A 22,970-nucleotide genomic window follows, 5' to 3' on the forward strand; every position below is an offset into this window, starting at 1 on the left:
GTGTGCACTCTTGGTCTTAAAAATGGCAAGACTGAGATGCGAAAAAACTATCTGAGCAAAGTTACAGTCAGTAATAGTAAATCCTGAAAAAGAGTTTCGTAAAACATAATCATGATAGGTGCAAACATTTCAGAATGGTACTGTGTTCTGATTTTATCACTCCAACTTCTATTACAAGAGGAATAAATTGTTCTTAATTGTTGGGGATTGTGATTATTCTTAATTATTTTGATAACTTTTAAGCTCCTGTATGTTAACTAGAAGTCATTTAGGTACCAGAAATATCAATCGAGAAAACTGTCTCGGAAGACTACAATAAAAGTAAGAGATTTGGTCTCTGCTCTTGAGGAACTTTTTAGACTTAGAAAGACACTGCACTGAAAATGGTAATTTACTAAAAAGATCTTAGAAGCCTGAAAGAATTAATGCACTTACACATTCTTTCTTCTCACTGGCCTAACGACCAAAATCAAGAGGGCCTAATCACAAATACCCAAAAAAAGAATGAGATTACCTGTGGAAAATTTCAAAAAGTACACTATTGATGCACCTAAATCCATCGCTAATACGATCATTCAAACATTAAGTGGCACAGTGAAGTTAAGCTGGAAAAGTCTAAGGTGGGCATGGTGGTTTAGTGACACAAATCTCTCCTCACAGTGCAAGACATATTTTTGGATGGGAATTTTCAAATGGAAAATTCCTCTGGCAACCTGAAACTACAGACAAATCTCTTACAGCCACTGCCAAGCCAGATCTTGTTGAAGGGAGAAGCACTCGTCAGACAGGGAATCCTCTGAAAGAACACCCATCTCCAGTCCTTCCTCAGAGCAACTCTGGGAATATCATCAAGCCTGTCTGATATTTTCCCAAACCTCCACTTTGGCTGGGTAGTGCAGTCCCTGCCATTGACATATATCCTGTGTCTCCAGATCACAAAGTGAGTGGAAGACTACCAATAAGTTGATCAATGTAGACAGCCAATTCAAATAATTCAACCCCCAAAGGGGATTTGGGACCTGAATGCTCTGCTTTGATTGTCTGAATTTAGGTAATTGCCAACTCTACCCATCACTTATTGCTGCATTTCATTGCAGACAAATGAACGATATCCCAAGAGACAGGGGAAGCAGAAGCCTAACAAATGATCTAAACTCTATACAGGCTATTGTTTTCTAGTTTTATATTATGTAGAGACAAAGTTTCTTACACAGTGGAGACGGGGATAGTGGAGAGGGAACTACGACTATACTCTCTAGAGGAAAAAAAAAGAAAATAAAAATTGCTTCTATCGGTAGCTGAGTAGGGCTTAAATTAAGGAAAATGCCACAAAATCTTTTTGGGCGTACAAGGAGATGGGATGGCAGCTTCAGTTTAGGTGAAGCGGACTGGAATTTTGAAACGGATTTATCGTTTCGGTAAAACTCTATGAGACACGTTAAAAAAAAATATGGCACACTACCACAACAGTACCTGCTTGTTGCCAGAATTTGATGTGCTTCATTCCAACTGTAACCAGTTTGTCAACATGATGTGGGTTACACTTCACTACAAATATCTTATCTTTGTGTCCTCTGGAACAGACAAACATGGAAAAGCGCTGTGTTGTATACAAAGATAAATATCCATTTTAATGAAATGATCATTTGAATATTTTTAATGTTTTGGTTTCTTCATCAAAATTTCTAGAGAAACTATAAATCGGGTTCAACATAAATAATAATAATTATGCTATTTGTTAAGCACTTACTATGTGCCAAGCACTGTGCTAAGTGCTCGGGTGTATATATGCTAGTCAGGTTGGACGCAGTCCCTGTCCCACATGAGGCTCACAGTCTAAATCCCCATTTTACAGATGAGGTAACTGAGGCCCAGAGAAGTGAAGTGACTTGCCCAAGGTCACATGGCAGACATGTGGCAGAGCCAGGATTAGAACCCAGGACCTTCAGACTTTCAGGCCTGTGCTCTATCCACTAAGCTAAAATGACATTTTATTTACAAAAGCATCAAAATACAATTAAAGGCCAGTGTAAAATGCTAAACTAATGAAAAAAAATCAAACCTTGGATATTTGAACCACAAATTTATATACTTTTGCTCATAAAAATAAAACCTTTTTGAGGAAATAACATCCATACAACTATCCGTAGTGAGGAGAAGTTTATATTATTAATAGAAACAATAATAATAATAAAATAATAGCAATAACAATAGAATTTGGTAAACACTTACTATGTGTCCAGCACTGTTCTAAGTGCTGGGGTAGAAACAAGGTAATCAGGTTGGACACAGTCCCTGTTCCACATGAGGTTCACAGTCCTAATCCCCACTTTATGGATGAAGGAAAGGAGGCCCAGAAAAGTAAAGTGACTTGCCAAAATCTCACAGCAAATAAGCGACAGAGTCAGGATTAGAACCCAGGTCCTTTGGACTCCCAGGCCCGCGTCCTATCCACTAGGCCAAGCTACTTCCTCATTACTGGTGGTAAGCTTTAGTGTGCACAAGAGTGCCTGAAAAGACTTAATAGTGACCAAAGATCCTTAAACATCATATGAACGTAATGCCTGGCCCCGTTCCTCTGTGACATTTTCGTGCTGCATTTCTTGGTATCATTTCTGTTCCTGGCTACAGAAAATAAATTCCACTTAGCTAGCATTTGTCGGCAAGCTCATAGCGTGTGCTTGTGGAGGAGGTGGGAGAGGACTCGGAGGATATTTTAATGAGATGCCTCAAATGCATAAAGGTTGTCATTAACCCAATGACAGGGGGCTTCACTGGTTTCAACTAACTTGTTTACCAAAAACTGAAATAGCAGCCACCTGATCTTGGAGAGAGAAAGAAAAAAAGTCTTTACCCCATTAATTAAGTGAACAAATATATTTTATTGGAGTAACAAGAGGATTTGGAGCATCTAAAAATGTAAAGTACCTGAACCAGGAATCAAGGCTTGGACAAAAAGTAAAATAGTGAATCGGATTTCCCTCAGAATCCAATCGGGGGGGTGGGGGGAGGGGGCGGGGAATCTCCACTTTACAATCTGCAGTTGATGCTCCAAGAATTCCTAACCTGTCAAGGTCAACTACAATAATATTGAGACACGATATTTTTCCAGTAATGGAGAAGAACTGTGACTCATACTAGAGGATCTCATAAGGTTGAATGAGTCGGTAAAAAGCTAGCAGATGAGATTCCAGCTCGGCAAATGCAAGTGATGCACCTAAGGAAAATTTACCCAAAGTAAATCTTCCACCCAACAGACTGAGCTAAGAATTGTGATTCCAAAAAGGTATCTTGGACTAAATGATTGGTTGCAGTACGCATCAAGCACTTACTTTTTCGCACGGTCTGTGCTAAACACTGGGATACTAGAGAATCATATTGGGCATAATCCCTGGGCCACACCATTTGGCAGTTCTCTATAGACTGTAAACTCACTGTGGGCAGGGAGCATGTCTACCAACTCTGTTGGGCAGGGAATGTGTCTGTCTGTGGTTGTATCGTGCTCTCCCAGAAGCGCTTAGTACAGTGCTTTGCACACAGTAATAACTACCACTGATGGACTGATCCACTGAAATCACTAGTCGAATGAGAGGTAGCAGCAGAAAGGCCAGCAAAACGTCAGAGATCAGGTATCTACCCCAGCGCTTAGAACAGTGCTCTGCACATAGTAAGCGCTTAACGAATACCAACATTATTATTATTATCAGGAAGAGTAGGAGAAACAAAAAAAAAAAAAGGGGGCATACTAGGGATTCACGGTATGTCCTCCAAACCTGAAATATAACATGCCTTTATCGTCACCAGATCGTAGGAAGGACAAAAACAGAGCAATTTAAAGGAAAGTGGTGGTTTTGCAACTTCCGAATGAGAGACCATGTAGATTAGAACTTTTGAATGTGGACGAAAGGAGGAGGAGTGGGCAGGGTAAACCTGAGTGGGACTGCTATCCATCCTATCCCACAGTAAAGGACAGGTCAGGACCTGGTCAAGCCTGAAAGTGGCGGGTCTATGGCCGAAGAGACCCTTTCTTCTCAGGTGCTAAGCACATGGAATCATTACAGAAAAGTTCCAGGAATGTTGGGACAAATTCCATGACAGCTTATTAGAGGTGGAAGTTGAGGGTATTGAAAGGTACAACCATAAGGATGGAAGTCAGGGAAAGCAAACATTCCACTCTTCCTCCAATGGTCTTTGGATGTCACTGTCAGAGACAGATTTCTGGGCTAGATTATATTATTAGCATATAGGCTTACTCTGTTTCTTTTCTTAGGGGCAATATATTATGGAGACTCAGGTTTACTGCACAGAAGAAGGCAGTGGTAAACCACTTCCGTATTTTTACCAACAAAACTCTTTGGATACACTACCAGAATGATTACAGATGGAGGTAGGGCGTTCTGAGAGAGATGTGCCCATGGAGTCTTTATGGGTCGAAGACTGCTCGACAGCATAAGACAGAAATCATCCTCCTAAGAATTGAATCTAGATATTTTCCAGAAAATCCTCCCAAACCACCAGATGAGATGATGGGGATCCCTCCATGGTAGGGGAAAATGTAAAGAGCATAAGTTTCACCAGAACCAACGATCTAGGTTCCTGAAACCACCCTCTCTGGCCCATGCCGACATCCCAATTCTACCCCCTATAGAAAAGAGCAGACTATCATACATTAGGTAAGAATGTCCCTGGCTTCCAAACATGCCTAACTGTGGGAGCAATCTCACTATGGAGATTGCAAGGTTGGGCTCCCCAGGCTCTCGGAATGAAAACGTTCATGGGGAATAACCTACATGCTCGTTTCCTGGATCTAAATGGAATATTTAAGAGGAAGGAGGCAGAAGTCTATCCTTTCTTCTATGCCAAGTAGTGGGTGTCACTTGCCTCTCCCTGGATGTGAACGGACTAACTGATCCATGTATAGGGAACAGAAATCAATCAATCAATCAATGGTATTTACTGAGCGCTTACTGTGTGCAGAGCACTACATTAAATGCTTGGGTGAGTACAATACAACAGAGTTGGTAGACACATTCCCTGCTCACAATGAGCTCACAGTCTAGGAAAATAAATTAGCTTTTAATGTGGCTTAATTTACATGAGTTCCAGGCAAAGCCAAAGGGAACAAGGTCAACTATCCAGGGATTTGATCAACATAGATGATTCAAAGATTAGGTCCAAGCCCTTCTCCCCTTCACCAAAATCCACCCTGTGTTATACATTAATTTTTCTGGATAATGGCCCCAACTCTTTGGTTGGGCAAGATGCCATAACTAAGTAAAATAGAAATAGAAACAAAAGTCACTATGAATAGCTAGCAGAAAGTAAAAACCACAACTAAAAAAGCCAAGGTGCTGAAAAGAGCAATTTTTTCAAAATCTGTGGGGACTTTAAAGCTTAATAACCTAGTGCTGTTTCAATGGATCGTCAGTGAGATTTGGAGTTCTTCAGCAACATGTTGACAAAACTGCAATATTGTGAAAGAACTCTTGCCCAAATTAGAATCCTCATTTAATTCTAAAATCCTGGTTATGGAGTCAAGAAGCACTTCTGGAGATGTTTTTGCTTATACTATCAGAAAAACTCTGCTTAACAGTGATGGCTGTGGGCAATTCCAATTAGATTTATATTGTCTAGTAAATTGGACTATCACAAGAACCAGTTAGAGAAAGCAAGCATGAAAGAGTTGTGAAGCGCCAAACTAAAATGCCTGATAGCTGTGATTATATATTTTAAATTACTTTTAAAGGAGGGGTTTTTTTTGGTACCTCAAAATCTACTCATATCAAAATAAGCAGTCTTAGAAACTTGTGAGAGTTCACCAAATTGTCTGATAACAGGGTTGCATTCTTGCAAAACCTTGTGTTAAAGAAACACACTATAGTATTCATGCTATGATGGTGTGTGGGCATGGAGTTTCTTTGATAAGACAGTACTTCAAATTTAGATGGGTCACATTGTCAGAATAACATTCCTTAATTCTCTGTGTTCTAGTCAAAACGTATTGAAAACATGCACTACAGCAGAATTGAGAGCACACAGATTAAGTAAGCCCTGTTGACTCCAGAATAAGGTACATAGAGGGGAACACGTGTGACACACAATAGTCCTAAATCAACTCTGTGCTTGACTGACGGCACTGCAAAGGGATTTTTGATGGAAAAACCATAAGACTTTAAAACGGCAGAAGAAAAGGGATTTAGTATCCATCATTTTCCGTCAGTGACGGACACTAAATCCCTTTTCTTCTACCATTTTAAAGTCCTTTGGTTTCCTTTAGTCATTTCACCAAGTCTAAATTTCCTCCATTCTCTTAACTTGTTTTTTCTCTTGAGTGTTATTTTTTCCTCCTACTTTTGGTATTCATCTCTATTACATTTTTAAATGTTAACGGCAGTTTGATTTTATTCTATGGGTTGAGAAAGAAAACCTGTTCCTAAGTGTGTCCATTATTGGGAACATTTGGAAACCACCTTTCCGCTCCTCTCCCTATTTGGACTTCCCACACTTTCCCAGTGGAGCCCCTCCTGACAGTCTCCATGTTCATTTATTCATTCTATCAAAATGCAGAAAGTTCATTATGTCGGTAGGAAAAACCGAGTAACCAAACAATTAACACACACACGCCCCTTTCTCTCCCCCACGCAACTAATATTTTGTGAGAGGATGCCAATTAGAGTGGTGGGGAGGGAAGAGGGCGGTGCAAAGAGTAGATCACTGAGAAAGCTCATCCCACCTCAGGCTAGAAAACGTCTGAACATTCAGGTCTCTATCCACGGTTGTGCCAGCAGCAAGCCCTTCTGAAAGTAACTCAGGGGAAGCAATGTCTCAGACGCTGCTGACTCAACAGGGAAGAGGCCTGGGGGAAAGAAGGACAGCTGGCCTGGAAAGAGTAGTAAGCACTGGAAAGTCTATTTCTAGTAAAGGCAGATTAAAGAAACAATTTGCCTCCTTTGACACTGAGCAACAGATGTGGAGTGGACAGAAGCGCCCAAGCTGAAAGCACAGTCTCCTCGTATTCGGGACGTACCGGGCATCTGATTTCGATGACTTTGACTCTCTGAAGTCAAGGGATGCATAAGGGATGATAAAGCCTAAATTTAAACCTTTGAAAATTACACTTTTTTTTTTCCTCTTGGAAGGGATTCATCCATATGAGCCTGGTGAGGTGGGGAGCTTTGGTTTTTTTTAGAGTTTTTTTAAAATGGTGTTTGTTAAGCGCTAACTATGTGCCAGCACTAGTCTAAGCCCTGGGATAGATATGAGATAAACAGATTGGAGTAAATGAACTTGACTGATTGATCACTATTAACATCATCCTCCTTCTACAGCAACAGATGCTGATCGATCTGAGCTAGATTTGGCACAGAAAATGCTGCAGTGCCTTCTCTTTTCAATGTCGGGTTTTTTTTTTCCCACATGAATAACACCAAAGAGACCGAAGAGGAAATCACATGGGAAAACGTTAACCGCCACAATTCAGTGGTTTTTACCTGGTCGTTGCGATCTTCTCTCCTTTCTTCCAGTCCCAGAACACAATACTGTGAAAATCATCTAGACCGACAGACACCAAACACTTTCCGTCCGCTATAGGAAAAGAACAAAACGGCCATCAAAGGCAGGCCCCTTCGTTGAAAAATCCAAACTTTGTTCAATCTGAGAAAGGAGTGTGAACTGAATATTCTACTTTAAACAGGAAGATGCTTTTTCCCAATACCTTTACTGACTTTGGCACCGCATTGAGAAGCAGCGTGGTGCAGTAGATAGGGCACAGGCCTGGGAGGTAGGGGGTCATGGGTTCTAATCCCATCTCTGCCACTTGTCTGCTGTGTGACCTTGGGCAAGTCACTTCCCTTCTCTGGGCCTCAGTGACCTCATCTGTAAAACGGGGATTGAGTCTATGAGCCGCACGTGAGACAGGGACTGTGTCCAACCCAATCTGCGTCCACCCCAGCGCTTAGTACAGTGCCTGGAAATGAGTAACTGTTTCACAAATACCATAATGATTATTATTATTATTTGACTAGTGTTAGAGAAATAGGCAGCGTGGAGATTATTCCTTTACCTCAGCTCATCCCTTACTACAACACATTCAATCCATCAGTGGTATTTACTGAGCACTTACTACGTGCAGAGCATTGTCCTGAGTGCTCGGGAGGGTAGACACGCTTCCTGCCCACAAAGGGTTTACAGACTAGAGGGGGAGACAGATGTTAAAATAAATTACAGGGAGGGGAAATGATAGAAGGGAGGGAGACTAGAGACACCGTAGACTTAGTCAAAGAAGGCTTCTAGGAGGAGACGTGATTTTAGCAGGGCTTTGAAGATGGGAAGAGTGGTGGTCTGGTGATTATGAAGGAGGAGGGAGTTCCAGGCTAGCAGGAGGAGGTGGGACAAGGGTTGGAAACAAGAGACTGAGACAGAGTGAGTAGGCTGGGGGTAGAGGACCGAAGTGTGTGGGCTGGGTTGTAGTAGGAATATGAGATAATTCCCTTAATCCTGGCTCTCTCCTCATTTAGGCTATGACTTCTTCACGCGTGTGGGTATTTGGACTGCTTGGTAGACTCGGTACATTTCTGGCTGCAAATCTATCTTGGCAAAAGCAATTCAGTTTATTTCATTTAAACATAAGTGTTGTTGATATATCATGGAAGCTTCATTTAAAATATTTGACTGCGTTAAAAATACTCCTATAAAACTCCCTTACATGTACTCTACCACATCACGGAGGAGGAATGCTGCCTCTGCACTCCACCTGTGGGTAGGCACTGAGGGGGACCAATGGGGAGAGAAGCACGAAATCCCTTTGAAGATTATCTGCAAAGACCTTGGCAGAGTATAGTACAGTGCACACAGTAAGCGCTCAGCCAATAACACGGATGGATTGGCTGTGGAGCACTCAGAGCATCAGAAAGAGAGGCAGTGTTGCCTAGTAGATACGGCACAGGCCTAGGAATCAGAAAGACGTGGGTTCTAATCTGGACTCTGCCACTTGTCTGCTCTGTGACCTTGGGAGGGTCACTTCTCTGTGCCTCAGCGACCTCATCTGTAGAATGTATCATGAAGACTGTGAGTCCCATGTGGGACATGGACTGTGTCCTACCTGACTACTTTGTATCTACCCCAGTGCTTAGACCAGTGTCTGGCATTAGTAAGCGCTTAACAAATATCATTAAAAAATTAATTAATAAAAAAAGGCCGCATGTGGATAATGGTCCTCTTCCCCAGGTGAATTATTGCTCACTTTCTCCTGTACACTGTGAGCTTCTTGTGGGAAACAAAGGTGCCTACCAACTCTATTATATAGGACCTCCCAAGTGCTTATTACAGTGCCATGTACGCAGTAAATGTCCAATAAATACCATTGTTCAATTGATTCCTTTACAAAGGGATGAGAAGTGTGATGAATGACCCAGATTCTCCCTCAAACTAGGGCCTGAGGAAAGCACCTTCACCTTTTCAGACCACTGGGAGACCGCTGCTGCAGACCACCAATTCAAAAAACCTGAGGGAAGAGAGCCTACCCTGACAGGGCTCGAAATGTGGTCCTGACTTGACTACCAGGTGGTGGAGACAGAAACACCCAAATGCGCTTCCAATTAATCACTTGAGCCAAATTGGGGTTGCCCTTCAGAGTGTTGAATGCTCAAAAAGAGTCTAGAGTCTAGGGTTTAAATTGGGAAAAACAAGCTAGAACATTCCATGACGCTTAGCTTCGACAGATCAAGGAAGAAGGGGCAGGAAACCATGACTTGGGCTTCTTTGCTGTAAGCCAGGAATTTTTCAACTATTAGAAAGGGGCAGTGCATGTCTACAAGCAAAAAAAACATTTTGGGAAGCCATTTTATACACTGATCTTTCTCATTAATTTTCCCCCAACACCTGAAAATAGTAGCACCAGACTTCTCGAGCTTCGTTAGAGCCCCTTTCAGTTCCATAATGGGGCTCCCAGAATGGAGAATCATTGAAAAGAGGGCTCGCACACACTGAGAGCAGGTGCCGGCTATTCAGTATCCCCTGCCCACTGAGGATATTAATTATGTATGTGCTGGCATTAAATAGTGCATGGAAACAAATCTAAAGCATTTAATGCCAACAGTAAATGGCAAATTAGAAAATGAAAATTTCATCCAATAGACAAAAAACAAGTAAGTTGGCCTCTTACCCAGGATTCATGAAATATACATGGGGTTTCTGAAATGAAAACCATGGGAGACTAAGTTGGTTTCAATTGTGTTTAATTTGGGGTTATATGTCTGTGTTTACTTGATGAAAGTGATGTTGAGGACAGCAAATTACTATATGGCTGAACTTTTCTTTTTCCACTTTAGATTTCTGTACAAGTGGAATGGATTACTATATTTTCATTAATTACCAGCACAAACACAAAGGATAGTTTACGTTTTTTGAAGAAAGATTTGAAAAATTCACAAAGCTAAATAGTTGATCCATTAAGTCAACTAACAGAAGTCTATTTTTATTCCTGTCCTGTACTCCAGAATTAGGGACCATTTTATATGAAAGTGGTTTTTTTTAATCAGAAATTTATTTTCTATTGCTTTGGAAGAAAGGAAAGAATGAATCAATTTATAAGCCTATTAACAACTGGAGCACATTAGTCCTTGAACCAGATTATGTATACATACTGTGCTACTTTTTATAGAATTTACCTGCCTTCTACATACCTGGCCTTCCATTTCCTTAAGAATTCACTATGGACTCCACCTGAGAAAATACATTTAAAATGGTTCCCCGATTGTTAACTACATACTCCATATTTAATGGATTAAGTGTTTTTACTCCTTGATTTCAAAGTCTCTTTTTGGAACCATTTGGTGTGTTGAAAAGGGAATTTCACCCTAAATGTTTATTACAAAATTTTCATTCCTTGAAACTACTTTTTTTAACAATGTGCTCCCCAAAGAATCCATGCAATTTAATTCATGTGTAAGTAAATGTGAACTGGGTCAACCCTACAAAACTGACAACATAACTGCACGGTTTTGCATAGGCACCTTTCTGGGTAGGTTTCCTTGGAAAAATCCGAAAAACTGAACACAGTGGATAGGTTCCTTATGCCTTTGGTATTATTCAGACCATGTACCTGTGAACAATTTCCCCTGAAATACTAATCACAAGATGAAGTTATTTCCAAAATTGTGCTTTCAAGGATCATCGTTTGCAGGAGATTAAAATTATGGCCAGATTCTGTCAAATACACAATTTTTCTGCCCAAAGGAGTAGCCCCTGAACATTGAATTCACTAAACAGATTAGTTTGGCACAAGTGTTACTTTTAGTCTTATACTTCCATCCTTTTTGGATGGCTTCTTTGGGGGGAAGTGGGAAATTTACTTAATGGACATGAAGAATACCACAACAGGGAGAATATTTACTCCTTAGGCAGGCTGGATATTGGAGTGGCAAAGTTTGCTTCTCCACCCACGGGACTTCACCACTATAAATACATGGTTTCTCAATTTTTTTTTCCTAAAACTGATTTAGAACTAGTTGCATATACCCTCTGGTACTATAAGGACATTTCTATTCTGATATTTTAAATTAGTGCCATCATATATATATATATATATGATGGAAGCTACATTTCAGATCCAGTGCTTTATAACCAAATTCCTCTCCTCAGGCAATACAGGTATGCAGTGGCCACGGTGATTGGACATTTCTATTTTGTAGAATAGAGGTCCAAAATGTTTGCCTTAAGCTGCTGTTAAAGAATAACAATAACAACAACAATTGCAGTATTTGTTTAGCATTTACTATGTGCCAAGCAATGAGCTAAGCACTGGAGTAGCAACAAGATAATCATGTCCCACAATGTGGCTCAAAATCTAAGTAAGGGGGAGAACAGGTATTGAATCCCCATTGTGCAGATGAGGGAACTGAGGCACAGAGAAGTTAAATGACTTGCCCAAGGTCATAGAGCAGACAAGCAGTGGAGCCAGAATTAGAACCCAGGTCCTTTGACTCCCAGGGCTTTGCTCTTTCCACTAATAATAATAATAATGTTGGTATTTGTTAAGTGCTTACTATGTACAGAGCACTGTTCTAAGCGCTGGGGTAGATACAGGGTCGTCAGGTTGTCCCACCTGAGGCTCACAGTTAATCACCATTTTACAGATGCGGTAACTGAGGCACAGAGAAGTTAAGTGACTTGCCCCCAGTCACACAGCTGCCAAGTGGCAGAGCCGGAATTTGAACCCATGACTTCTGACTCCCAAGCCCGGGCTCTTTCCACTGAGCCACGCTGCTTCTCTTGCCACTAGGCCACTCTGCTTCTCCAACATGTGATGATTTCAACTGAAGCCAGAGTACAGAATTCCAAACATCAGGAAATGAGCATTATCAGCTGAGCACGAGGTATGGAGACATTTTCCATTCATTCAATCATATTTGAGCGCTTACTGTGTGCAAAGCACTGTACTAAGCGCTTTCCTTTTTTTAGATCCTACCCCACGGGCCGAACCTCATTCCAAGAATTCAGTCTCTTGAAATGCTACATGCAATGTACCATGCTACAGCCTGCTTCCACTTGGTTCTTATTTGCAAAAAGATTCAACTTGGAGCAGATGAAACAACTAAGTTTATTTCCTTACCTGAGAAATCCAGTGCACACACTCCTCTCTGATGCTGCCCTTTCAATAATGATAAACATTTTAGCGACTGTGTGTCCCACACATGAATTGCAGCATCTCTTCCAACCTTAAATTAGAGGGTGGAGTGTTAGAAATTAATAGGAGAATAACTGCTCATTTAATATACAAATCCATCTATAAATCAAAAGGTAGTTCTAGAAAAAGAGGAGGAATGAGTCTGGACAAATGGGAAAAAAATTCCACTCTGCAATGAGGTATCGCTGGACCCAGACTGCACTAAACTGACTCTCCAAAACACTGGAGAGTGATGTGGTGATATGGAGGGGTCATTCCATAAAAGCATGAAAGAGAAGCACCAATTTGAGCAGAACGTGTTAAGCCGTAGATTTAGAACATGTATGTTTGCTTGACAGAGTCCCTGTTTTCCCAAGCTGTCACATAACCAAAGATCAGCTTTACTCCTATCACCAATAACTGCTGTTCAATCTTCACGATACTGTCATCACTCAAGGACCACTCTTTCCGGTTTGTGGAATTAAACAAATGTGCTTATATTGCTTGAGAAGTTGGCCTTGGGAGAACACGCCTGCTATTAGTTGCCCCCCAAAAAACAACGTGGCAAACAATCTGTAGCAATCAAGATTCTTTTTCCGTCAGGTTTTACTCCTTGGCCCATTAACAAGTAGTGAGGATCCTGGATCCATACTTGGATCAGTTCTGAATTAGAATCCCTCGCCTGAGGCTTGCTCATTTTGGTAGAACTTATTAGAAACACAACCAATCAATGGTATTTATTGAGCACCTATTGTGTACAAAGCACTGTACTAAGCACTTCAAAGAGTACACTATAACCACTCTGGATGACAAAGCCCTGGAGACCACTGGCTGGATTCCCCAAACCACTTCATCATCTAGAAGGCCAATGGAAAGGGATTCACATATTAAGGCAGCCCAAAGGAGATGGGTAAGGGACTTCCAAAAGTGGGATGATCTCCATTAATTAATGATGGTATTTGTTAAGCGCTTACTATGTGCCAGGCACTGTACTAAGCGCTGGGGTGGATACAAGCAAATCAGGTTGGACCCAGTTCCCTGCCACAGTCTCAATGCCCATTTTACAGGCGAGGTAACTGAGGCACAGAGAAGCGAAGTGACTTGCCCACAGTCACACAGCAGACAAGTGGCAGAGCCAGGATAAGAACCCCTGACCTTCTGACTCCCAGGCCCGTGCTCTATCCACTGCGCCATGCTGCTTCTTAAATTTCAAAACGGCACTATAGATTGCCATTCATTGGCAAGGACGACTTCGTTACTGAAGTTAGTGAAGTTTAGTTGCTACCTTCTCAGGAGTGAGAAATTCTGACCTTGATGCCAGACCCTCTCTCAATTTCACTGTGGGATGCCAGAAAATGTGATGCAGATGCACAGAAAACCATGACTGTTCAAACGGTATATTGAAGGAACAGAAACAGTATTCGGAATAGGAAGACAAGATATTCCAAGCCACAAGGGGAAAAACCTAGGTTTGACTAGAGCAACCCTGCCGAAAACCTGGATTTCAAGATGCCACATATTATTTGGCATGCTAAACTCCCGGCAAGTCGAGAAGAAATACATACCTGGCCAGTAGCTACAAAGTCTTTCACTGGGTGGATGGCTAGGCAGAGGATGTCATCATCATGACCAAGATAGAGTCTTTGGGAGTGCTGTGGCCTGTTATAAACCACAGCGACTGCTGCAATGTGATAAACCACCTCTCCGGCTTGGGTATAGAAGAGATTGTTCCTACAGTCATAGCCTCTGTACCTGAGTCAAAGGCAAAAAAAGAAAGAAAAAAACACCCACCCACCAATCTCAAAATCAAATAAACAGTAAGTGGTCCACGATGGAATTCCACAGCACTTTCTGATGTAATTTATTTATGTATATTAATGTCTGTCTCCTCCTCTAGACTGTAAACTCACGGTGGGCAGGGAACGTGTCTACCAACTCCTTTGTACTCTCCCAAGTGCTTAGGATAGTGCTCTGCACACAGTAAGCACTCAGTAAATACGATGGAATAAATGAATGTAATATTGCAATAATAATAATAATTTTGGTAGTTGCTAAGTGCTTACTATGTGCCAGGCACTGAACTAAGCACTGGGGTAGATACAAGATAATCAAGTTGGACGCAGTCCACGTCCCACATGGGGCTCATAGCTTTAATCCCCATTTTTTTACACATGAGGTAACTGAGGCCCAGAGAAGTGAAGTTACTTGCCCGAGGTCCCACAGCCGAGTGGCAGTGTCAGGATTAAAACCCAGGACCTCTGACTCCCAGGTCTGGGCTCTTTCCCAGCCCGTGCTGCTTCTCTCCCAAGCATTTAATACAGTGCTTAGCACGCAGTAAGCACTCAAAAGATGCAACTGATTGGCTGAATTCACGGGAGCGGTTGTGGGCAGGGAATGTGTCTGTCGTCGTACTGAACTCTCCCAAGCGCTTAGTACAGTGCTTTGCACACGATAAGTGCTCAATAAATACAACTGAATGAATGAATAAAGTTTAAAACCTAGTTCTACCCTTTGCGAATTAGCGTCAAGCAGCTACAAGTGCCCTTAAGAGCACCTGACTGGTCTGCCATTCAGCCACTGACCCGAGGAGGAGGACGGGGAGGAAAAGGGGGCTGCCTGAACCCCCAGATACTGAAGGGGACCCCTCCTGGGAGATCTTGTGAGGACCTGCAAGGGAATGCAGGGAAACAGTGTGGCCTATTGGAAAGAGCAATAGTATCTGTTACGGGCTTACTATGTGGCAGGCACTGTACTAAGCGCTGGGGTAGATACAAGAAAATCAGGTTGGACAGAGTTCCCGTCCCACATGGGGCTCATGGTCTTAATCGCCATTTAACAGAGAAGATACGTATGGCATGGAGAAGTTACGTGACTTGCCCAAGTTCACCCAGGAGACAAGTGGCGGAGGCATAATTAGAACCCAGATCCTCTGACTCCCAGGCCCATGCTCCTTCCTCTTTCTTGGGGACTACTGCATAGTGACCTTACCCGTGAATGAACTGAAGTTTTAAGCTGTCTTCAGGGGCCTTCTCTCTTTTAAGAAAGGGCACGGCATGGTTTTTCTCCTTATTTTGTTGTTTCAGTTGAGGTAGATCTTCTTTGTAAACCTTAAAAAGGAATGGTAGAATTTACAGTCCTCAAATTGTTACATTTTTTTCATTTCCAACTAATCCAAAAGTCTTTAATTTTCTTAAACTTTACTGTTACTGCAGTATTCTGAGCAATACTACACTCTGGGGCCCTAATCTTATTTTTTTCCAATAGCCAAAAATATCTCAGTGGCTTTTAAACCACTAAGATTTTTAAATATACTCTGGTACGCTTAAAGCCTTAATTTGCTTTAAATACTGTCAGCATTTTACTCTTATTACCTTATGCATCAGGCCAGGTTTTTTCCACTAGGCTATGCTGAGGCTCATAATTTTCTTGTATTATCAGATACTGTTATTCCTCTCCTAACTCACTCATTCTTACTGACCTGACGATCATAGTTGATTTGGGCTTCTTGTTCAATATCTGAGTCCAGCTCTGGAACATCTGATAAATCCGAATCCGATTCCTCACTGTATGAATCCATGCCGCCATCTGCCAAAACACAACCCAACGGTAACCACAACCACAACAAATATAGGGAGGTAAAAACATTTTTGTGCTGTTACAGGAAGGAAAAGTCTTAATTTTTTTGCAAAGGAAAAGAATGGACAGCAAAACATTTACCAAATTAACATTTAGAAGTAGAAAATGACAAATTTACCTGTCATATATGAACGAGAACTTACTTCACCATTGAGGATCATCAGTTTGTTGTTTTCATTAAGCGCTTACTATGTGACAGGCACTGTTCTAAGCGCTGGGATGGATACAAGTCAATTGGGTTGGACACAGTCCCTGTCCCACATGGAGAATTCAGGCAGCCCTGATTTTTTTCAAAAAATGTCATGCTGAAAGAAAAATGTTTCTTCAAGAAAAAATAAAATAAAAATGGAATGAAAGCAATTTAGATCAGGCCCTTCAAACCGGTGGACTTTATGCTGTATCTGCCCAACGGTAAGATGGTAAGGGGCCAGCCAGATGTGAGGAAAAAGCAGAATCACTGGAATCTGTAATTCCATCCCAAACATAGCACTGACTAAGAGAGAGTCTGAGTTGAAAAGAAAAATTTCTGGCAAAAATTCTTTGCCTTTTGGCCTGCAAATTTTACCTAATAAACAGAATATTATGCTATCTCAGCATCTTCTCCTGAATCCACAACCCCACAAGCAAAATGGATTTGGTCCTCACTACACCAGCCCAAGCTAAGAGAAGCCTCACCATTTTGGGCCAGTTAGCCAAGTGGTCACTGTGGGGCAAGAGTGACGCCTGGGGCTGACTGCAGCTCAGAAACTCACACTGAACCTCACCACACCCCACCTGCTCCAACTACTGTGACTGGTCTTTGATTTTCACTTAGTCTCATTCCAGTAGTTTAGAATCACAGTTAGCCAGCTACAACTCCCCCAAGAGGATAAGCTCTTCCCTGGAGTATTTTGGGATGTATTTCCAAGGGTCTGTCACCTCCTGGGCACAAACCCCCTTAGTACTTATGTACCTAACAATCGAACGTATTTTTTGAGCACTTAATGTGTGCAGAACACTGTACTAAGCTCTTGGAGAGGACAACAGAACAGAGTTGATAGACACGGTCCCTGCCCACAATGGGCTTACAAGTCTCGTCACGCCACCGAGTCGTTTCTGACCCATAGCGACGCCACCAACACATCTCTTCCAGAACGCCCTGCTCTCCACCTGCAATCGTTCTGGTAGTGGATCCATAGAGTTTTCTTGGTAAAAATACGGTTTACCATTGCCGCCTTCCGTGCAGTAAACTCGAATCTCCGCCCTTGACTCTCTTCCATGCCGCTGCTGCCCAGCATGGGTGAGTTTTGACTTGTAGCAGATGGCCTTCCACTCGTTAGCCACTGCCCAAGCTAGGAATGGAATGGACAGGCCTCTGCTTGACTCTCCCTCCCGTAGCCGAGACTGGTAGAGTACTGGAAACTCTCCAGGTGAGGAGAGGGGCTTACCATCTACATATCTTATATATCCCATTACTCAAGCATTAACGCACGTACATATCCCCTTTCCTTCTTTGTCTCTCCTCTCCCCAGATTGTAGAAGGCAATATAATTTCCCCTTAAATTCCTTAAGGTCAAGGACCATGGCTACTAACTCTACTGTATTCTCCCAGGGTGCTCAATAAATACTACTGATTGAATGATTTAATCTTTCAGGCCAGTAAATTACCACTGAGGATAACGAAGCCATTTTCAGGCAGGCTTGGGCAGTTCATAAGATGATCGTTCTAATGTTTCTTGCTCTCCAGTTTAAATCCTTTTTTTGGATTTCTTTTCGATAACAGAAGGAATGTTTTGGATGCTTAACAAGAACAGTTTTACCCTGCGGAGCGGTTTCAAGGATCCCGTTGGTCACTCCTTCCGGAATAAATCGCCACTGAAAAACAGAGTGATCAGCACCTCCTGTACTCAATACCCACTGAAAGTCATGTGACCAACGAACATTGGTGACGTGTGCCGAATGGCCAACATATTTTCTAAATTTAGCTCCTAGAATATAAGAAAAAAAAAAGTCAGGCATAAAACAGATTCACTGAACAATCAAAAGATACATCCTTCCAATTGGCTTTGGGGGAGAATGTTTATTTCTAAAAAGTTTAATGCCATAAGAAAATATAAAAGGGATCAAATGCCAGAGTAATTAATGCCAAAAATTCCTTATTTTTATATGAACTTTCATTTATCCCTATTGCAATAACAGAAATTACCATCATTATTATTACGGTACTTGTTAAGCACTTACTCTGTCCTAAGCATTGTACTAAGCCCTGGGGTAGGTAGAAAATTAGCAGGTGGGATACAGTCACTGTCCACATGAAGTTCACAGTCTAAGTGGGAGAGAGTAGGATTTAATCCCCTCTTTACAGATGAGGAAACTGAGGTACAGAGACATTAAGTGCCTTGCCCAGGGTCAAACAGCGGATAAGTGGTGGAGTCACATTAGAAACCTGGTCCTCTGACTCACAGGGCCATACTCTTTCCACTAGACCACGCTGCTTCTCTGTGATATCTATAACTAAAAAGTTGATTCAACTTGAAGCCATTTGGGTAAGAACCTAGCCCAACTCCATTCTGTGTAATGCCTAGGGAAGAGTCGGTGCTCAAGTAGAGCAATGACAAGAAGAGAAGCAGTATGGCCATGTGGATACGGCACAGGCCTGGGAGTCAGAAGCACCTGGGTTCTAATCCTGGCTCCGCCACCTGTCTGCTTTGTGACCGTGGGCAAGTCACTTCACTTCTCAGTGCCTTAGTTATCTCATCTGCAAAATGGGGATTTAAGACCGTGAGCCTCAAGTGGGACAGGGACTGTGTCCAACCTGATTAGCTTTTATCTACCTCAGCGCTTAGTACAATTACAATACCTGGCACATAGTAAGCACCATAAAACATTTTTTAAAAAAGCCACTCTGGGTGAGGGTACTGTCCAACCTTACTCCAGCATGCACCATAAACCACCGACTCAGGATGATACTCAGAGCAACGTATCCCTTGCCAATCAGAATAGCTCACTCTCCCCCAAGAAGGGTGGCCAGGGAAGAACTGGGCTGAATGAATAGACGTGCCTCTTCTACAATGAGTACGTGGATCCTAATTTTCCACGGGAGCATATAATGGTAAAGATCATAATTCTAACCATGAACAACTCCAAAAAAGAGAATACTCGTATTTTATTGAGTACTTACTGTGTGCAGAACACTGTACTAAGCGCTTGGGAGAGCATTGTACTTTCCCAAGCAGCACTCAATAAATACCATTAATTGCTTGAAATGATTTATACACACACACACACATATTCACCACAAGTTTCATGGCCTCATTCTTTTAAGCAAAATGATAATGCCTTACCTTTCTTTAGACCAGGAAATTTGAATAACTTAACCAGTCCAAAATCATCTCCAGTTACAAGCACTGAACTGTTGTAATTTGCATCCACCGAGTTGACGTCTGTAATATCAGTATACTTTGGCCAAATTCCACTCACTTCAGATCCTATCACACACGTCCAGGAAGCCCAGTGAATCCCTTTGACTTCATCTTTACATATTACGGGTTTTCCAGCTGAAAATATTAGGTCATATTAATAAGCCTTTTCATTGCATAGTTCACTGAAAACCACGTTCCTTACACTTAGTTATCTCTAGTTCTCTAAGGGAGCAATACATTTCCCTTCAGCCTAGAAACTTGGCGTTTTACATCTCACAAGGAATTGCTGCCTTTGAAGCAGTCGGTTCAAAAGAGATTGCAACTGAATACACACTCCAGGCTTAAAAATCGGTTTAGTGGGAGAGCTGTCACAAAGCTGAAAAACAGTGATCTGACAGCCATGAGGTACAGTTTGTTCTCCACTGGAAATATGTGCTATTGCAGCGATGGGATTTTACTTCATCTCCATTTGCAGACTGGTTCATGTAAAGTTATTTTAATTGAAATGAATTTCTTAACTCTTTTGTAAATTATAGGTGCAGGATTAATATCCTCAATCAATTCAGATAATCGCTAAATCACTAAGATGCCAAAACTTTATTCAATTTAGCTCATTTGGGCCCCTTTGGTGTTTTTTTCCCCTCTTACATTTAAGGGCTGCTTTAACTGATTAGTAAATGAAGTAGGCAGTCTGTCTCAAGCAATGTATTTCCATAGCAATATTCAAAATCCCAGATGAACACCAAGCCTAATGAATTTCATAGGAGGAAAGCAAAATCTCAGAGGATTAATGCCCTCTCTGCCTGCCGTCTCAACGGGTTTTGTTGGCAACTGAGGCTGAGCCCAGGAGCTCTTGACTTCGGGGTTCACAGTGCCTGAAGTTTAACCCAGGGAGAGTCTGGTTTAACTGAGTAGACTCCTGAAGCGGCAGACAGTTCTGCTCTTTGAAACTTCCTCTAGACTGTGAGCTCATTGTGCGCAGGGAATGCATCTGTTTACTGTTCTAATGTACTCTCCCAAGTGCTCTGCACACAGTGTGTCCTCAATAAATGTGATCGACTGACTGAAACCTTCCACCTGGGCTTGGGCCTGCTAAGGCTGCCCAACCTCCAGGCCACTTCATCAGTCAGTCAAGCATATTTAATGATAATAATAATGTTGGTATTTGTTAAGTGCTTATTATGTGCAGAGCACTGTTCTAAAGCGCTGGGGTAGACACAGGGGAATCGGGTTGTCCCATGTGGGGCTCACAGTCTTAATCCCCATTTTACAAATGAGAGAACTGAGGCCCAGAGAAGTTAAGTGACTTGCCCACAGTCACACAGCTGACAAGTGGCAGATCTGGGATCCGAACTCATGACCTCTGACTCCAAAGCTCGTGCTCTTTCCACTGAGTCACGCTGCTTCTCTATTATTTACTGAGCACTTACTGGGTGCAGAGCAGTGTACTAAGCGCTTGGGAGAGTACAATGTAACAATATAATAGATGTATTCAGTAGATGAGAGAGAGAAGACTTTCCTGTCCAGGACCTTCGCTGAAAGTCATCAAAATCCAATTATAAGTCAGCCAGATATTCATTAGTCAAAATAATGGGGACCAATCAATCATATTTACTGAGTGCTTACTGTGTGCAGAGCACTGGACTATACTCTAGGGAGAGTACACTTTAACAGATTTGGTAGACATGCTCCCTGACCACAGTCCACAAGATGTTTACAACTGCTAAAATTCCAAATATTCCTTTAAACATTTCTCCTCTCTCCAGAACTAGTCATCAGAGGACTTTACTGGGAGGAAAATGGGGCTGGTTGCAGTTTTCTTTTTCCCTTTCCCGTCTTCCTGCTAGTGGAGGTGATATTGAACACTGGAGGTGGAAGGCAGAGGGAGAAAGAGAAGCACTGGGTTTGATCATCCGTAAACTAAAAATTAGCCTGGACTGCAATCCCCCTCCAGACTGTAAACTCTCTGTGGACAGGAAATGTGTCTACCAACTCGGTTGCATTATTCTAGCAATAATAATAATAACATTCAATTATCATGGTATTTATTGAGCGCTTACTTGGTGCAGAGCACAGTACTAAGCACTTGGGAGAGTACAATACAACAGAAATAGCAGAAACGTTCCCTGCCCATAACGAGCTTGCAGTCGTAATGTATTAAGTCGTATTAAGTGCTACTTACTATGTGCCAAACACTGTTTAAGCACTGGGGTAGAGAGAAGTTAATTAGATCCCACAGTCTAAGTAGGATGGAGAACAGGTATCATGTCCCCATTTTACAGATGAGGAAATTGAGGCCCAGAGAAGTCAGTGACTTGTCCAAGGTCACACAGCAGGCAAGAGGTGAGCCGGGATTAGAACCCAAATCCTCTGCCTCCCAGGGCTGTGCTCTTCCCACTACGCCATGCTGCTTCTCTCCACAGCACTTAGTACAGTGCTCTGCACATAGTAAGTGCTCAATAAAAATACCATTGATTGATTGATTGACTTAGATGACTAGTCCCGACTCTACTTACACGGCATCTTGTAGAAAAGTCGTTCTCCTGCTCCATCATTAGTTTGCAAGTGTTTACTATCCACAGACCAATCAATGTGAGTAATGAAACTAACAGACTTGCTGCATTCTCCAATTTTTTTGTACCGCTGGGCAACAGCATAAACGTCCACCGGGCCATCATTCGATCCCACTGCGAGATAAGAACCATCTGGAGAAAATTTCATTTCATGAATGACTTCCTTTCGATCTTTGATATGAACAACCTCTGTCATATCCCTGTTAGAATCAAGAATCAGGACATAAATGATAGGCGTCTACAAAGAAGACAAAAACGAAATAAATAAAAAATGGATGAGAAAAAGTGTGGAAAAGAAAGTAAATTTGGATAGTTATGCATTATCAATCAGTCGGGGAACCTATCTGCCAACTCTGTTGTAGTATACACTCCCAAGCACTTGGTACAGTGCTTGGCACATAGTAAGTACTTAATAAATACCAATGATGATGACTCAGGCACAAGGAAATCATGGCCCAGTATTCAGTCGACAAGCAAGGTAAAACAAGGGATGGTTTGATGGTTTAAAATATTTAACCGTACCTGACTCGGAGGACAATGAAACTACCATCTTTCATTCCCAGCGCTAACTGAGCTCCATCAGGGCTGAAAGACACACTCCGAACCGCTTCTTCCATATTGCAGCGGGCGATCAAGGCGTGGTCAGCCAGGCTCCACAATCTATGCCCAAAAAACATTGCCGACTACATCATTTCA

At 42.0% G+C, this 22,970-nt stretch overlaps 1 protein-coding gene and 1 non-coding gene across 5 annotated transcripts in view; both read right to left on the reverse strand.

Moving 5' to 3' along the window:
* EML6 (EMAP like 6) overlaps nucleotides 1-22,970 on the reverse strand; it is a 144,092-nt gene that overhangs the window by 48,490 nt on the left and 72,632 nt on the right. For all 4 annotated transcript variants that reach the window (XM_001509924.6, XM_007672024.4, XM_029071718.2 and 1 more), the window contains exons 8-17: nucleotides 22,797-22,934; nucleotides 22,218-22,474; nucleotides 19,624-19,836; nucleotides 18,100-18,267; nucleotides 16,143-16,249; nucleotides 15,653-15,771; nucleotides 14,230-14,416; nucleotides 12,611-12,716; nucleotides 7,491-7,584; nucleotides 1,474-1,574 (exon numbers count right to left, since the gene is read on the reverse strand). In XM_001509924.6, coding sequence (XP_001509974.2) covers nucleotides 1,474-1,574; nucleotides 7,491-7,584; nucleotides 12,611-12,716; nucleotides 14,230-14,416; nucleotides 15,653-15,771; nucleotides 16,143-16,249; nucleotides 18,100-18,267; nucleotides 19,624-19,836; nucleotides 22,218-22,474; nucleotides 22,797-22,934 — 1,490 coding nt within the window. The remainder of the gene's footprint in view (nucleotides 1-1,473; nucleotides 1,575-7,490; nucleotides 7,585-12,610; nucleotides 12,717-14,229; nucleotides 14,417-15,652; nucleotides 15,772-16,142; nucleotides 16,250-18,099; nucleotides 18,268-19,623; nucleotides 19,837-22,217; nucleotides 22,475-22,796; nucleotides 22,935-22,970) is intronic.
* LOC114814429 lies at nucleotides 17,590-17,722 on the reverse strand. The gene has a single exon (XR_003762227.1). It is a non-coding gene; the product is annotated as a small nucleolar RNA SNORA7 (small nucleolar RNA).

This window comes from Ornithorhynchus anatinus, chromosome 9 (genome assembly GCF_004115215.2).
Source record: "Ornithorhynchus anatinus isolate Pmale09 chromosome 9, mOrnAna1.pri.v4, whole genome shotgun sequence".
Lineage (NCBI taxonomy): Eukaryota > Metazoa > Chordata > Mammalia > Monotremata > Ornithorhynchidae > Ornithorhynchus > Ornithorhynchus anatinus.